General features: G+C 41.5%; 1 protein-coding gene across 1 annotated transcript in view; it reads left to right on the top strand.

Annotated features, from left to right (window-relative positions):
• Positions 1–17,130, top strand: part of XRN2 (5'-3' exoribonuclease 2) — a gene marked incomplete at its 5' end in the record, with an annotated part of 51,949 nt that overhangs the window by 33,725 nt on the left and 1,094 nt on the right. The window contains 3 exons of the mRNA XM_081998042.1: positions 713–840; positions 7,096–7,156; positions 12,751–12,892. Coding sequence (XP_081854168.1) covers positions 713–840; positions 7,096–7,156; positions 12,751–12,892 — 331 coding nt within the window. The remainder of the gene's footprint in view (positions 1–712; positions 841–7,095; positions 7,157–12,750; positions 12,893–17,130) is intronic.

The raw sequence follows: 17,130 nt of genomic DNA, 5'->3' as shown, positions 1-17,130 counted from the left end.
CAAATAAAATTAAAGTCTGTGAGCAGGTGAACACGAGTGTCTCTTTAGGAAGAGAAAACACCTTCTTCTTCATCTTACAGCTCTGGAGGAGCTGGAAGAAGAAAAAGCAACACACTTCCCTCCATTCATGTGTTGGAAAGCATAATTGTTCCCGTGCTACACTTAACCATCTTCTGTTCTTCCATGTCATAGTTATAGATATAGAGATATATTTTTTTTATATATATGCATTATTGATCGCATATGATGTCTCATTAAATCGCTGCCCAGGTGGCAGACACCACAAGCATCAAAGTCTTAATGTGAATGTAGCTCTGCACAGGAAAAGCAGCAAAGGCCTGGCAAATGCTGACACATCAATATTTGCAGATCCCGCATCTGTCAACTCTCACTTATTAGGAAATGTGACAGCAGTTCAGTTTTACTGAACTCTTACACAGCTTGCAGGAAATAGGTGTTTTTTCTGCTTACCGTGGCTTGCTATAGAGACTTCAGAATTTTTGCTGGAACCAGCTCACAAAACACGTGCTTTGTTTGTGGTGTGCCTGGGACCCTGATCTGTAAGCGAGTCACTGCGTCGTGCTTGTGCACGTCTCCATTGATGCACTGGAGAGAGCTGGGGTGTTTGATGGGCTGGGTAGCAGCTGTGTTGTAAGATGGCATTTGTAAAAACATCCTATTCTTTTTCCTTTCCATTTCCTACACATAATAGCCATACGATGCCAAGGGAAAGAGGGATGCCAGGAATGTATGCCAATGCAGTACCTCTCGGAACTTATGGGAGCCCGTACACCAGGCCGCTTCTGAGCGGGCAGCAGCAAATTCCTAAATTGTTGTCAAGTAAGTGGATTCTGCTCTCTACATTGCAGAGTTTGAAAAATATTACGGTTTTGTTTTGGTCTGGTGCACTATCACAAATAAAAAGTGTGTTCAGGAATACATCTTCATTAACCTTGTGTTGCTCTTGTCTATTGCTCTTCGCTTATGGAACTGATGGAGTAAAATGTACTAAAATGTAATTATGTGCCTGTAAGTGGGATCCCATTTTAAATACTGTGCCCAGTATTCAAATGCAGTGGGAAAAATAGCACTTTGTCTACTAAGGGTTCCTGGTGTCTGTCTGGAATGTATTCAGTATGTGGCTGAATCTCAGCATCACCAGTATCAACAGACTTAATAGAAGCTTTGGTGCTTTGTGTCTGAAGAGAACAAGAGGAGGATGCTGGCCACAGAAAATAATTAATGCACAAGGCATGGTGGCAGATCAGGAGATATTGTAGGACTGACAGAAGAGCTGTGGTTGGTGGTGAGATGCCAGACTGAACCGAAACTGCTAATTCACCGTCTTGTATTGGCTTTTCCTGCCTGCGGTAGGTGTTGCAACTTCGGGCAAAGAGGTGGAAGGAGATGGGCAGGAGGTCAGGGATGCCACTGCTGTTGGCTTGGTGAACAAGTGGGTCACTGGAAGTGGTAAGATAAATCCTGGAGTGCTTCATCCTGGGAAGGAATTGATTGTGCGACGGGCTCCCAGAAAGGACGCTAGTTAAGAGTCCTGTCTCTTCGCCTGTGATCACGAGCTGCGTTTCTGTAATGGTGGGATTGAGACAGGAGGAAGCTTGGCCAAACTGCCTTAAAAAGGTGCTTTAAAGTAAGAAGTTCTCACTGTTCATGTGAGTTCTTGCAATATTGAATTATGCAAGTGTTTGAAGTTTAAACAGCTGACACAGATAAAGTTTGAGCTCCAACGTTTTGTCACATATGGAAGACCAGATCACTACCTAGTGAAGCTGTCAGCCTTTTTATACTTGACTTGCACTTTTGCCGCATGTGAAACAGCAAATAAATAATATCAGTGGCCACTCTAAATTAAACTTATTGTCCATTCCCAAAGTAGATGAAGCGTAGTTGAGTAGTGGGTGTAAAGGCTTTCTTGTGTGAGGAATCGGACTGATTTAAGTGGAGAGATGGCTTGAATATGAGAGCCTGGAGCTATTAACTTTGATTAAAGGAAAACATGTGGGTTTTTTAAACAAACAAGAAATATGATCTAAAAAGAAGATTGTGGGGAACGGGAAAGGCAGAACTACCAGAGGCGCATCACATTTTTGAATTAATCTCCAGAAAAAGAAAGTCTGTGTGGTTTTGGGGAGCGAGAAGGTATTCACGAGCCCATCAGTCCCTATACTGCTTTTCAAGTCTTCTGAAGCTCGAGTCTTGAAGCTTTGTGGGAAGTACTTATTTCAAAGCAGTTTTCTCTGCCTTATGTACATGGAGCTGATCTTGCCAATTAGGTACTTGGAAAGCTCTCGTCCTCATGGCATCTGAGCACCTTATGTTGTATAGGAAGCACTCCACATGCAAATACGCCCCAATGCCGTCATTCTTTCAAATTGAGGAGGCTTGAATCCACTGATCGATATGAAATCCCAGTCCATCTGTTGGCCTCAGAAAAACTGTCTGGTGGCTTTCTTTCATGCATCTCTTCCTCCCCTCATCTTCTGCCCTTCCTCACCCTCAAATTGCCTCAGGCCTCCCCAGTTGCTGTTCTGCAGGTGTGCCTGGCAAATCTGAAAGCAAGGTGCTTTTTTTTTTTTTTGCTTTCGGGTTTTTTCCTCCTTTCTCTTGTTGTGCCACTTCACTTAATGCTGCTTTTTCCATTAGGCAGAGGTTGATCTTGTGCTTTCCTGTTTGTGCAGCAAAAAGAGGTGCCAGGTCAACCTGCTGGTCCCTCCAGCTGCTGTTGCAGCGCACTGCTTCACATGCCACCAGCAGTCATGGTACAAAAGCTTTTTCACAAAGCAGGGGTTGTGTGCCCACTGTTGGTCTGTGGGACTCTTCATCCCAGAGTCGAGAAGCTGGTTCCTGGCACACTCTGTTTTTGTGGGACACCGCAGTGCAACATGCTGCAAACGTATTCTTTGTCAGTTAATTTTGTTGTGTTTCTTCTCCTCTTCTACTAATGTTACCAAGCTGTCCTAGGAGATTAGTCTTAAACTCTAATGAACTTCTGATTTAAACTGACTGTAATGTCAAGTCTTTACAACTAATACAGCTAACTACAGCAGTGGTTGACTTAAGACATGTGGCCACTTGGTATCGATTAACTCCTCATTTACCAGGAAGGCACCATGGTAAAAGGGTTAAACTCTTGCTTAAACCCTTGCTAGAAGAATACCTCCAAGTGTCATAGCCCAAAATTTCAGCTGAAATCAGTCTTTCCAACACACTGAAGGATGCTGTTGCAAATGGGACCACACCTGGACATCATAACACATACTGGATTATGGATTGTGTGAGTTGAGTGTGAAGCAAACCTGTCAAGATGAGACTGTGTCAGCCACTCTCTGAACCTTGCTGCAGTTGAGGTGATGGTCATCTTACTGAACAGGAACAGCGTGCGTGGACAGTGCGTTTGCTACGATGGAAATCTGTGGTCAGAATTGAGCACGTGGTTCGATTTCGCCCAGACAGCGTTCTGTCAGGGAGTACTAGAAAGTGTTCCTAGGTTGGGCAGCACAGCTGTCGTCTTGGTTTTTGCAGTCACTCCCTTCAATTCAAGCACAAATGTCTCTGTCAACAGATATCTTCAACTAGAAAATCAAATTAGAAGGAAAGGGAAGGCATATGCGGAGTTTTCTTTAAAAGGACAGGTTATCCCTTGTGTCAAAATCACATTCATCAGCTATATAATTGTGAGAGAACAGCTGTATGTTGTGGCATAATTGGGTTGTTCCGGAACCCACACGTTCCTGCAAAACTAGAGCTGATGTGGTTAAAATTCCCCCATTTTGTGGATTGATGCAGGGCAACTTTTCATTTTACGTATTATGTTTTTATATGTATGAAGAAGTAAAATTAGACTCTAGAAGGGCAATGCGGTCAACCAAAGTGCTGTCTCTTCCTCAAGAGCCTTCTGTGGGTGTTCCTTACTGTTGTTCTCTGATTTGACTTTGATGTGCCAATTTTCACTTGATGAATAATTGTCTGTGCTGATAACTTGAGGAGTCAAGTGCAGTATGGCGGTACTCTGTGAATGGCATATTTGGTTTCTGCAGCACGGGGTATCTGATTTATGACTTTCATTTCAGTCAGTAAACTTGTCAATTAGCTGCATTTGAAAAGTGATTTTGATTAGTGCAATCAGTAAACACAAAATCTTGTCTTTGATTGCCGCACTGATTAGATAAATTGTTACTTGAGGAGCTGCTAGAGAAGGCAGTTTATTTGGCCTTATAGCTCTAGGAAATGCCTAAGTTTTGAAGACTAAAGAAAATATTAATTGTCATTTCTTCTCCGATTTTGTACTTTTTTGAAGTGCAATTCACTGCTCCAAGCTTTTTCCCTCAAAGATTTTTTTTTTCTCTGTCAGAGCCACACAAATGAATAATAATAAGGTAGCTTTAAAGTTTTTTATTATGATTTCATTATACTCTTTCTTAAACTGCTCCCTAGAGCTGCAAAAAGGTGTGGTTACAGCAGGAGAGCTGGGTCCTTTCTTTTTCAGATGGAGAGAACGTGATTAAATAGGACACGTGTCTTTAGCCCTTAAGCAGGGCTCTGCATAAATGGGAAACACTGTACCAGCATCATCTCACTGGGTTTCTCACTAGCGCACCATTTGACTCTGGCAGGGGAATGGGAAACGTGTTGTTAAACTTCAATTAAAATGTGAAGTTCTGACCAGGGAGGGGGAGGGAGAAACTGTATTAGTCTGTATATCGGTCCAGCTACTTGGGTCTCTTGCTTAGCTCAGCCTGCACAGAGGAGAAGGGTCTGGGGGCAACATGGCCATTATTCTTCCTGGAATATATGGTGCTTTGTTTTAAATTTTTCCTGGACTTTCGTGTCTCCCAGCAAGCGAAAGGAGAACTGAGCCAGGCCTAGGGGACCTGCAGGTGTCCGGCTGTGGTGACAGAGCCAAAACCTAGCCTTCATCCTGGCGGCTGCAAGTGGAGAACTACAGGTGTTAGTAATGACAGATGGAGGGTTTTGTGCATCTGAAAACATTTTTAGCAGAACACACTTCTCCTGTATTGCATGTATTTCTGTGGTGCTGGTGAGTGTGACACTTTGATTAGAAATAAAGTCATCTTAGGATATTTTTTGACTGAAAATAGTAACATTCTTGGGCTTTACCAAATTTTAATTTTTATTTTTTGTTAGCAATTTCATCTTTGTACTTTTTTTTTTTAGCTTCGGTTTAACGTTGTGTCTTAATCGCTCATTTCCCCCAAAGCAGCTGAAGGCAACATTATGGACCTGGGTTTTCTTGCATTGCACTAATCTTGTATTCAAAAGCAAACATAGCATCACTAAAGCATCGTGTTAGTACAGCTTGTTTATGCATGTAAAAGCCCTTGTAGTTCACAGGCTGATGAGTATAGAAGTGCTACGTACCCAGCTTTAAGTCCTCGTGATGCTTTAGACTGATTTGGCTACAGTGTATATGAAATAACTAGTTATACCTGATTATGAGCATCAGTTGGTAACCATATATATGTCAGTTTGTGTTTACATATGTATAACACATATATGTTTTATATTTTTAATATATGTAAAAACATATATATTTAAAAAAGAGGTGTATGTATTGCTTGGGGGGGGGAGGTGTATACATGTAATGCTTCATAAATAAGTAAAACACAGCGCGTACCCCTCTGCGGCTCAGGCTGTTGGTGGGCTGGATTAGCTCTGCCCAGAGGAGGCCCAGGCGGAGCAGCGGAGCCGCTGGGGATCAGAATTTATTTCCCCTGACGAAACGGTGTTCTCTTCAATGGGGGCTGCACCCTCCCCTGCACGCTCGAGTGCTGCCGTGAAAAGTTTCTGTCCGGGTCGGACCATTACAGCCTGCAGACAATCCAGCCAGAGTTAGGAGAGAGGCACAGATTTTTCCTCCGTCCGTGTGTGTGGTTTTGGGGTTTTTTTTTTTTCCTTTTCTTTCAAATTACTGCAACGCTTTAGTGTACTTGCATATTGGCAGTTTAACAGGGCGTTACTGTCCCCTTGCAGTAGGTCCATTAGACAAATTCTGGAACCAGCTGTTGAAATTAGGTCACACTTAAACACCATTGAAAATAATCAAAGGTGTCACTGAAACTGAAGCTTTTGATTGATGCACAATTTGAGTGTTGTGAACTGACCGGGGAGCTATTGATTAGCTGTTTCTTTTATCCTGTTTACTGAGCAGTTTATTTAGAAGAACAACAACCGTTTAATTGCGGGTCCTGTTAAAGCAATGTTGTTAGTGCTACGTTTTTGTAAAGAGTTAGTTTGGGTAGAAGAAACAATTGAGAAGTGGGTGGTCTTTTTCACTGCGGTTTCCTATAACTGTAGTGCTAGGTCTCTGGCCAAGTTTTTACCCAAAAAGGTTTAATTCAGTCTGATTACATTATCTGAGAGGTGATTAATAGATTTTTATTATTAAATTATCATTGTCTAGGTTAACTTTTAAATATATTTTTATTATCTTTACATATATCACATATTTAAACGTGAATAAAGTGGAACTGTTCACTTTAGTACATGCTCTGCTCATTTTAGTTTGCTTTAGAGAATAATGTAGCCTACAAACGTGCACATATTTTGAAGTTCACAAACACGGTGTGTTGTGATGATGACACAGCGGTGTGTATGTGCATATACGTATCTATATTTTTTCGTATAACGTAGTGATGTACTTGTAAGAAATGTTAAAATTAAATGAGGTCTTCGGTTGTTACAGTAGCAGACATGGCTTTGCATTTTTTTAAAAATTCAAGAGAAGATACCTGTGACATGTCCAAGCACTGACCAATGCTAGTTCTAGCAATTAAAGTTCATTCTTCTAAAAACTTCATTGGACATATAAAAAAAAAAAATATGTTGCCTTTTATTAATTAATACTAAGCTTGCCACCAATGGACATAAGGGCTATATCAAAATTAGTGATAGTAACCAACAGCTTGGTGAAATGTATTTGGTGGTATTATCCAGTTTGAGCTTTTCTGTTTGACTTTTTAAAACAAGTTCTCGGCCATGTGTAAGAGTGAGTGGAGCATAGTTCAACTTTAAGTATACTTGCTGTTTTTTATTTTAACGTTTTGTTTTACCCTCTAGATCTTAGACCCCAGGAGTCTTGGCGAGGTCCTACGCCCTTGTTTCAACAGACACCACAAAGGTAAGGCAGGAGGGGTTGAAGTTTTGTAAAATATGGCCAGAGGGATGTACTTGGTTCTGCCAGGCTTCACAACCTTTTTTTCCCTCTTTTCTTTTGAACTTTGTTGCTTACATTTGTTGAAATCATGCTGTACAGCAGGGTTTGTTTTGGGTTTTTTTAAGTTAATGAATGTCCATGATTTATTTATATTTTGTGAGTGCACTACATGGTGTTCATCCTTTAAAAGGCTTGAGTACTTTGTATTTAAAAAAAAAAGCAGGCAAAAACACCTTCCATTAAAACTCAGACTTCAAAATTAACTTTACTGTTGGTGCTTTGGTACCGTTCTTGGTTCTTTGGCCTTTATCTTATTGAAGCTTTTGAGATACTATGAAATTGAACACAGAGAGCTTAAAACTGCATTAGATTTTGGACAGGCTAAACAAATTTCTTTTTAGGAGGGCTGTGGAGCTTAATGAGGCATAACTAATGGTGTTCCACTCTTATCATTTCTGTGCCGCAACCGCAGCATTAGTACAGACGAGCCATTGATTCTTGCTACAAACCTCTTGAAGTCCTAATCAGCTTCTTTGGTACAAGTTTTTCAGGCCTGACAAGCCTATTGTAGGGCAGTGTCACTGTAGGTCAGTAGTTATTAGTTGCCACTGAAAACAGTTTCTTTAACTACTTAAGACTGAACTGAATTAAATGCAGAAGGGACTCAGGGAAGGATTATGGAATCTGCAGTCCAATAAGTGCCATCGAATAGAAGGAATGTGACATGGTTTGATAATAAGGGATGTTTTACATGCGTTCCTTCATTGATAGGTTGTATGTCCTTAAGTCAGATGGACTTTATAAACTCCAGCGTACCTGTGAAAGCTATGAATAATGATATTTATTTATATTTATGGAGGAATGAGAGCGTATATGAGATCTTTGAAGTTTCTGCTCTGAGGCATGCTTTTTTTTTTTCCATGGTTTTATTTGCAAATGTTAACCATTGAAAATATCAGCTTTGGGAGAACTTATTGAGCGCTCTGCAATCACGCTTTCCATGGCAACCATTTTGATCCCTATTGAAATAAGTCCAGCTCCCTTGTCCTGTGCCACGTCAATGTGGAATATTGCATTATAAATGAATCTTGCATTACAAACTTTAATATTACTTTGTCCACGGGAGTTGCTACTCCCACACCTTAATTAAATCCAATTTATGTAGTAATTGCTACAGGTCTGCAACTTGTCATTACTTTTACAATGCTATGCTTTTTATCATTTTACCAGATTGTTCACTTTGCAAAGTGGAAGAGTTTCTCAACTCACATATAACTAACTTCTTTCAGCCAGAAAGTCTCTGTTTCTCACTTGAAATACACGTTTCAAGTGTAATAAAAGACTGTGTCTCTAATCAGAATCCTATCATCAGGTTACCGTGCTTGGTTTGTGCTAACATTTTTAGAAGTGGCTACACACTGCCCAAGTACTTCAGAGCATTTCTGCAGGTAGATGGTGTTGGTGATTCAATCCGCTGACCCAGCCAGCGTGCTTCTTGTGTTGCAGTATTGACCTCACTTACTCGGTTCCCAAACTTGAGGAAACTGCTGTTCCCTGAGGTGACTCTAAATTGAAGATGTATCCTCTTCACCTAGAAAATAAGCTTTAAAGAAGCTTAGAGAATGCTGTTCTCGCTTGTGAGTGACAACAGTATATTTACAATGCTTTCCCTTGATGATGGTGCTTTGTTATACCTCTGATGGTTTATGAAAATCACCAATTTGCCAGTTTCAGTGATGAGGAGAAGTAATTTTGCCATGTTCTTGGAAGGTGTTTGATTTGGGAAGCAAATCAAACAGTTGCCTAGGGCTGATGTTGAGTTAGTTGCTGTACAGTGATAAGCGTGGAGACTTAAGCAAAAGTTTAAAAAGAAAGAAAAAGATAGATAGGCTTGGTGCAGGAAAAAATGGCTGAACCTGTTGAACTAAAACCCCCTCCAGAGGTTTTCAGTTTCCCAGTTCATTCCCTGGGAGCTGCCGGTTTCCCATACCACTCCCCCCAAGGCTGTCCCCGCTTGCTGCTGCGGCTTCAGGTGTTCCAGGAGCAACAAGGTGTCACCAGGGAGAGCAGCGAGGAATTGCTGTTCTCCATCACCTCTGCTCCTGGGAAGAAAGTAATTGAGGGAGAGGCCAGCCCCTGCTCCAGCCTTTTCAGATGAAGTGGGTTGGCAGGAGCCTACGATATCCTTGATTTGCGACATCAAGCAATGAGCCCTGTCCCTGCTGGGAAAGCTTTGAGCCTTTGTGCTACTTCAGGGATATAGAGTATTGCAGTGGGGGCTAAACTAGCTCTTGCTTCATGGGCCTCGGTGGAAAAAAACCTGGTAGCGTAAAGCTGCTTCTTCATAATCTAGATGATCTCGTCTCCTGCATAAAATTTCTTAATTTTAAATTTAGTGATGTAATTCAGCACACAGTAAGTAAAATAAAATTGTGGCGTTGCTGTTGAACAGGACACCTTTCAGCATGTCCTGTTCAGTCCCTGGTCTGACTGGGCTGCGTTACTGGAGGTTGCAGAAGATTTGTTTTCATGCACTTGCCTTCAGCCCTAGTGATCTGATATGTTTCAGAGGTTATTTATTTTTATATTCTTTTATATATATATATTTTTTATATATATATATATATATATTTGCTACCTCATTTCCTAGCTGATGGAAATTTGTAATCTGGTGGTACAAACCCTTTTGCTTAACCTGCTCATAGAATAGATTTCCAAAGAGGCTGAAGTTGGAACACAGAAATGTTTTACTGTATAAAGTTTCCTGAAGTTGTATTTTAGCTATCCTGTATGCATATGCTTTAGTTTAATCGTAAGTTGACATTACTCAAATGCGCTGTCCAGAGTTACTCTGCCAATGCGTACTGCTGTGATAGTCCGGGTGGCACAAGTCTTTTTTTGTTACCTGTGAGGCACAGCTTTTCTGCGTACAAATCTCCACCCTCAGGTAATTTGAATACCAATTAATACATCCACTAGACGAACACGAAGTCAAGTGCTGTGAGGACTATAATTTGCTGATCTCCATTTACCAGATGAAAATCTAAAATTTTGTTCTTTAAAAATAGTACATAGCTCTATGAATTAAGAGCAGCAGAAAGGTGTAAGCTGCTTTTCTGGCTTTAAGGTCAGAAAATGCATTGCAGCTTTTTTGGTTTTGTTTCCTACTAGGTTTATCCTCTAGAATATGTAGTGGTTCTAACTGAAAATCACCAATTTCACTCTTTCAGATGGCCTCGAAGCAAAAATTCCCCAACATAGTAGTGATACTAGCGTTAGTGTGTTTCATTTGTTAAATACCCCAACTTTTCACGAAGCAGCACTTCCTAAAAATAAGTTTAAACTCTGTGCCAAATACGTACTAAGGTCAAATGAAATTTGTCAAACCTTCCTGTTCCAGGCATGTAGCAAGTGTTGGCCTGTGATCATCAGTCACTGAGGGTATTTATCACAAGCACATTAGCAAAGTTGTAGAGACAGAGTGAACTGATGAAAGTCCTAGAGCTGGGGCTATATAGGTAATTCCCTGCAGTTTTCCTTAAGGCTGAGCAGTGCATTCTTCCTGGAGAGTCTGCTGTTTTCTAGGAATAATGGGGGGGTGGAGGGGTGGTTAGTACTCCAAATACTTAATCAAAAGGAATATCGTACTTAAAATGCTGATTTTGAGTGTGTGGTCCCTGAAAGTGTAACATGCTATTAACTTCAAGTATAGTATTGCTCCTCCTACTGAATTATTCAGGTAACATTGTGCATTTCCAGACATACCTCTGAAGCTAAAAATAAAACTACACAGTTCAGTATTACCACTTAGCTTTTGTGCGTGTTCATTTTTAGTACATGTTGCACGTTGTATTTAACAACTGCATATTTACCAGGTAAGACTCATACTTTTGCAAACAAGAATCAAATTCTTTCATTTCTAGAGAGGGTAGGAGTTTTTCTGGCCTTTCTGCAATTCAGGCAGGTCTTAATCTGACCCGGTGGAGCAGCTGTCCTGCAGGCTTCAGTGTGAAACCAAAAACAATTTGCGTCCAAAAACAGAAAGCCTTCACGTCCAAAATGCCTGTTTTCATTCATTTTAATCTTACGGTTACCTGTCTTGATTCCAACTTTGCCTCTGTTCCTGCTGGTGAAAAATATGTTTAAAGGTCCTTCTTCTCCCAGCATCGCTTCCTCGGTTGCTCGAAGCTCAGTTTTTCCTAACATTGTACAGCTGGCTGTGAATCCTCTCTTGGTCATGAGAGTCATACCTCTTCCCTGAATTGCATGTCTGTTTGGAGGAATAGATCGGCCTCTGGGTAGGGTTACTTCTCCAAGGCTGAAGTCCCACCAATTTAATCCAGCGAATCTAGGCAGAGGCTCTTTGAAAACATACAAAGTAGTTTTCAGTTCAGCGGTGCAGCAGGTAAATATGAATCGCAGCGCTCGTGCTCTCTGCTATTCCTGTCTCTCAGCAGGCTGGCCGCGCACTCTTCAGCTGACTCACTCTTAAGCCGGGGTCAGACAAGATTAACTGTCTCGACCGTCCAATGTTTTTCCTTTACAACCATATATCGTACAGCAAAACACAGCTGCAATGAATTCTGTAAGGAATTGTACCCTTAACCGTGCTCAGCTTTAAAGACTGTATCACGGCTATATCATTTTTCTAAATATTTTTAATCAAACAATGATTTGATGTATTACACCTGTTGCTTTATAATTGTAATGTTAGAATAGGTACTTGAAGGCAATTAAAACATTTCTTGCTGTTAGTAATCTAGGATGGCAAACTAGGTTATAATGGATGTTGAATTTGCGTTCCCATATAAACTGTACACCAAATGTCAGTCAGTCCATGCCAATTAGTGCTTATGTTGCTAGGTCACCGTGGTCAATTGAAAACGGCATCAATAGAACTTGAAAAGGTTTCTTCCCGATCAGACCTTCTGACATATTGAGCAGAATAATGGATGGGAAAAAGCAGCCAAGGCCCCTACCCTAGATTCAGAATACTCGCAGTAAGAATTCATTTGCAACCTGCAATTAACTAGAAAGAATGGACTCCCAGAAAGAGTCTGGACGTTTAGAAAAGAAAGCCTCATTCTCCTATATCGCACATGTTTACTCTTTGGATGGTGTGTTACGTTTAGCTAACTTGGTGATATCTGAGTTTTAATCTACGTTCAAGATCAGAGTGCGTGAACTGGCAAATTTGCCCCTAAAAAGAAAGATTGGACAGAATCCTTCCAAGGAATTTGAAAAATCTCCGATTTGTAAAATTGAATTTGCTGCTTGCGGCAGTACCTGGTTCTGTAGCTTTCAAGCTGTGATGAAGGAAGCAGTAAGCAAATGTGGCCTTTTGGTGGGAGAATCTTGGAAGATATTGCCCCCTCCTCGATTTATCTCTAACCACTTGGCCATCTGCAGTACCACTGCAGGCATAGCTGGATGTGACTGTTTAACTCTGAGGCAAATCAGATCATTTATCATAGGAGACTATAGAAATTCGGATTTTGTGGTGTGAAGCTCTCTCTAGGAGCTAAGTTTGTGCTGTGGTGTGTTTCTTCTTTACACAGAACTGCTGGGGCTGCTTCTCTTCTTGCCTGGAACCGCATGCTGCAATCCCAAAATCAGTACCAGCCAAGTCAGTACCAGGGGCTGGGCGGACCAATGAGTTACCCACAGAGACCTGAAGATCGGATGGACAGGGGAAGACAGGTATGAAAACATGGCCCCACTTTGCACATTTTGTGCTCCTCCTGCGTGAGGCTTCCTTCATGTGTGGCTGTGGAGACTGACGGCAGCATAGGTAGGCATTCCTGCGCTGGTTTTAGCCCGGTAGCTGTGTCACCAGTGACAGCACCGACAGGTAAGCTTCCCTGCCTTGTCCAGCCCCCTCTGTGTACACCCCTGGCAAAAGGCCCATGCCATGACACTGCTTTTCATTAAAAGTAGATCAAGCATCCTACCAAGTCCCGCACTTCTTGCAGCCTGAGAAAACATAAGCTGAAAACAATTATTTCAACCAGAGTCTTCCTCTTCTGTAAGGAAGTCTGTCAGCTGCACACTTTAGGCATGGAAGGGTTTCTTCCCAGCATGTTTTTAAACTGTAGTTTCTTGTGACTTCATAAATTTTTCCCCCCCCTCTAATGTTTATCAGCTTTCTCTTAGCTGAAAGGCTGCTTTAATGCAAGTGTTAGATTCTAGTAGCCAGAGGAATAAAGATGTCTCTGAAAGTACACGTGAAAATAGCTCTGTGGAGTTAAACGAAAACAAGTGAACGTGACAGGAGAACCTCATCCAAAGTTATAGGTGACTTTGTCATCGGGTTATGAAAATGCCACAGAATGAAAATGCTTCTTGAAAGCAGCAGGTGATTTTGCTTATGTGATTTTTCTGTGTGTGTGTGCGCATTCCCAGTAAAAACATAATCTGCATGTATTCTTGTACTAGAAATTTGAGTGTATAAAATGCTATATGCTAATTTAAAATAAATTTCAGATATCTATATTAAAGTTTAAGTTCTGTTGCTGTGTTGGTAAGTCAGAACTATTACTCAGCTGTGGGAAGGTTACTGACCAGTAATGGGGAAAAAGGAAGAAAAGCGCTCAGCTGCTTGGTAACAGCACTACTTCCCAGTCCTTTATGTGGAAACCAAGGCACAAACTGTTTGAAATTTGCCTTCTGTCGGGACCTGGTTCAGCTACTTCTCATAAAAGTGCTCAAGACAAATCACTTTTTGTGTACGCTCTTAGTTTTTCTTTTCTTCTTCCCAGTCTGCCCATCTCCCCAGTACACCGTTTGTGTTACCCGGTACAGCACCAACACAATCAAACTTGGTGCTTGGTTTCTGGGACTGTTTCTCCGTGCTATTGGCAGCATGAGAGTCATTTTTCACATAGCTATAAATTCTGTCCTGCAGTGTGTGTGTGTGTGTTGGATATTACCCCCGTCTCCTTTGCTTATGCAGCAGGGACTGCAAGTACAATCATTTAAATTGTAATGTCATACAGCATATGTGAATGTCTTCTTACAGCATTTTTACCACTTCTCTGATTCTTTGTCTGCTTTACATTTTTCTTTTCTGTTGTGGTTGGGAGACTCGGGTAGCGCTATCTTATCACAACCAGTTTTGCACCGTGACACTGTTAGCTTGTGGGGGTTTTGAGGCAGCGCATGCAATAAAAGCACATACTGTCAAACCAAGTTTGTAAGAGAAGAGCCTTTGGCCTTTGCCAGGGAAGCTTTTTGCAGAGTGCCGTGTGCTTCTCTGGTTCAGCTCGCAGGACCAAAGCCCAGCAGAAACAGCCTGTGAGCTGCTAATACCGTTCTCAGCATTGTTTGCCGGCTGCGGGATTACACGGCACTGCTGAAAAGATCTATAGCCAGCCAAGCAGTCTGCTCCCAACTCTTCAACTCTTGTTCCACTGAACCCTTGTTAGCAGCAGTGAGACTCCCTTCTCCCCCCTCCAGCTCCTACCCTGAAGCATTTTTAATGCGGAGGAGGCTTTTAAGACTGGAGAAGAATTATCTTTAGCTTGTTCAGTTGTCATATTGGTGTTACAGCAAGAAGCAGGGGAAAAAGAGAGACAAGCAAGCTGCCGTGCACGCTTGCTCCGAGTACAGTGGGGGAGGCATCACCAGTACAAACCCTTCCAGGACTGGTTTTGGCTATAAGCAAAACTAGCCAGTGTGGGTTATGACCACAGTAGACTTAATGGGGACACAGTGGGGCTTGAATCCTGGCTGTGCTGCCCCACTAGTCCCCAGTGTTTTTTTTAAGTACATTTCAAACTTGGATGAGGTGAAATTGATAGGATCAGTTTTCAAAAACCTTTCATTTTGTATTACAGAGGGTTACGCAAAAACTTGGAGACGAAGGAATAAATGCGTAATTGCACTAATCCGTAACAGAGCTGCTGAAATAATGTAGGAAAATCGGTGGAAGATTTTGATGCTGCTGGAGTCTGGGTGGTATTTAATTAGGGCTGGAAAACAGATACTTGACAAGTCTGTCTGCTATGCCATTCTCTGCTCTACCATTTATCCTGGGTAGTGTAGGTGGGTATATTTGCAAAAGGAATCTGTGTTTAAACTAGTTCATTCCTGACCTTAAATCTTCATGTGTACCGGCTACAGCTGGAATCACAAAGGTGAACAGGAATTGTCTTCCAGAAGCGGCTGCAGTGTGGTCTGGGGGAGGGCATCCCTTGCTAGTTGACGTTTGGAAAGCTGTCTCTAAGCGTGGGGTCTCAGAGCATCGTGGACATCTATCTACAGCCCGCCAGTGACAGAAAACCTCGCAGCTGTCCAGCTGTTTGCCCCCCAGAATGACTAAATGGGAGGCACGTGGCTGTTTGGTGATATTGCAGTCTTGCCCGAAACGTAATTCGCTTCTCACTAGCACGGGACATGTCTGCTGGATCATGAAACAAAGTGAAAACTGGGTGGTGGCAACGGTTTTGTTTGTACTCACATACATGACAGTTAGTAAGGACAAATCTTTCAGCTCAAGTAAATTTGCTTCCTTCAAAAATTTCCTTTGCAATTGTGTTTCTTTCCAGCTGTTTTTAATCTCCTTTTAAATCTTTGTTGCCAAAGTTCTTTTTTTCCTTTTTTGGTTATTTTTAAATGAACCTTCAGATGTCATTATTTCCTCAGGGCTGACAGCACTGCAGTAAAATTAGAAGCTAAAGGGTTTAGGGTGCAAAACCAATAATTGAATCTAACATTGCTGCCTGTAAATTTTCAAGGCTTTAAAGCCTTGAAAAGGGATTCAAGTGGAAGTGGTGACACATAGCAGTGTAAATAATTATCTTTGGTCCCTTTCACCTCCGAATTCTTTTTTTACAGCATACAGAACATGGGCTGAAGAGGTTAATAAACGCGCTGCTACAAAGTGCTTACAAAATTAATGCAACTGCCATGGATATGGGTTGCTCTGTGGTAGTGGGGATTTGTTGGTGTCTTCCAGCTGTTCCAGAAAACCAAGGAATAAACTTGATTGTGTTGTGCAGGTGTTTGACAGTTTTTATTTTAGTCTGTAGTAATACACAGCTGCATGTCCAGATAAATGTCTGGTGCAGTTCTTAGGAGACCTCCAAATTGTAGTTCAGTACAGGGATTGCTGCTGTTGACCTAAGTGGGAGGATTTTTCAAGCGATATGGTCAGCTTGTGCCTTTTTTTTTAATTGATTACTATCAAACCCAAAAGCAAACATAAAGCCTTCCTGATGGTGGAAACAGTGTATTCTGCACGCCTCTATCAGAGCCTTTAAAAACGGGGTGTAACAAACGGGTTTCTGTGCAGAAAGTCGGTTTTGGTCGCCTGACGCAAGCAGGCTGAAGCAAACCTCCACGTCCCAGGTCTGCCCGCCATCTCCAGTGCCTGTGGTTCTCTCTGAGCCCCCAGAGCATGGGGTAAAGATGGATTTAAAGAAATGAAGGGAAGCCCCTCTTCCCCTACCCACCAAAAAACCCTCCAAGTAAGAAACAAATAAACAAAGCCCTACAGCGGTTGTTAGTGCATCACGTTAATTAACTTTCTGGTCTCTGCAGCATATCGGGTTCTGAAATAATTTTAAACGTTTCAGAGGGACTTTTTATGAAGCTCTCCGACAGATTTTTCACTGCATAGTCAATGTACAGAATGTATAATCTAAATTTAAATACAAAAATCTATCTAATTTCCAGTGGTTTCCAAGGTGGGATTTAGGCATCAGCATTTAAAATGAATGAGGGCTGAAAAATGCTGTTTCTGTAACAAATACGATTTTTTTTTTTCCTTAAAATACTTATCTGTAAAAATATCTGCCTTGCTTTGGCATAAGATTGCTTACAACTAGAACAGAAAGCTGGTAGTTGAGGGAAATTTTTTTTTCTTCTACAAAAAAAAAAATCCTGTTAAACAGCATCACACATCCCAAACTGGTACTTTAGTTAGCCCACAAGAATTA

The sequence above is a fragment of the Phaethon aethereus genome (genome assembly GCF_964289735.1).
Source record: "Phaethon aethereus genome assembly, chromosome: 3".
Lineage (NCBI taxonomy): Eukaryota > Metazoa > Chordata > Aves > Phaethontiformes > Phaethontidae > Phaethon > Phaethon aethereus.
This window is presented reverse-complemented; position numbering and strand designations above follow the sequence as displayed.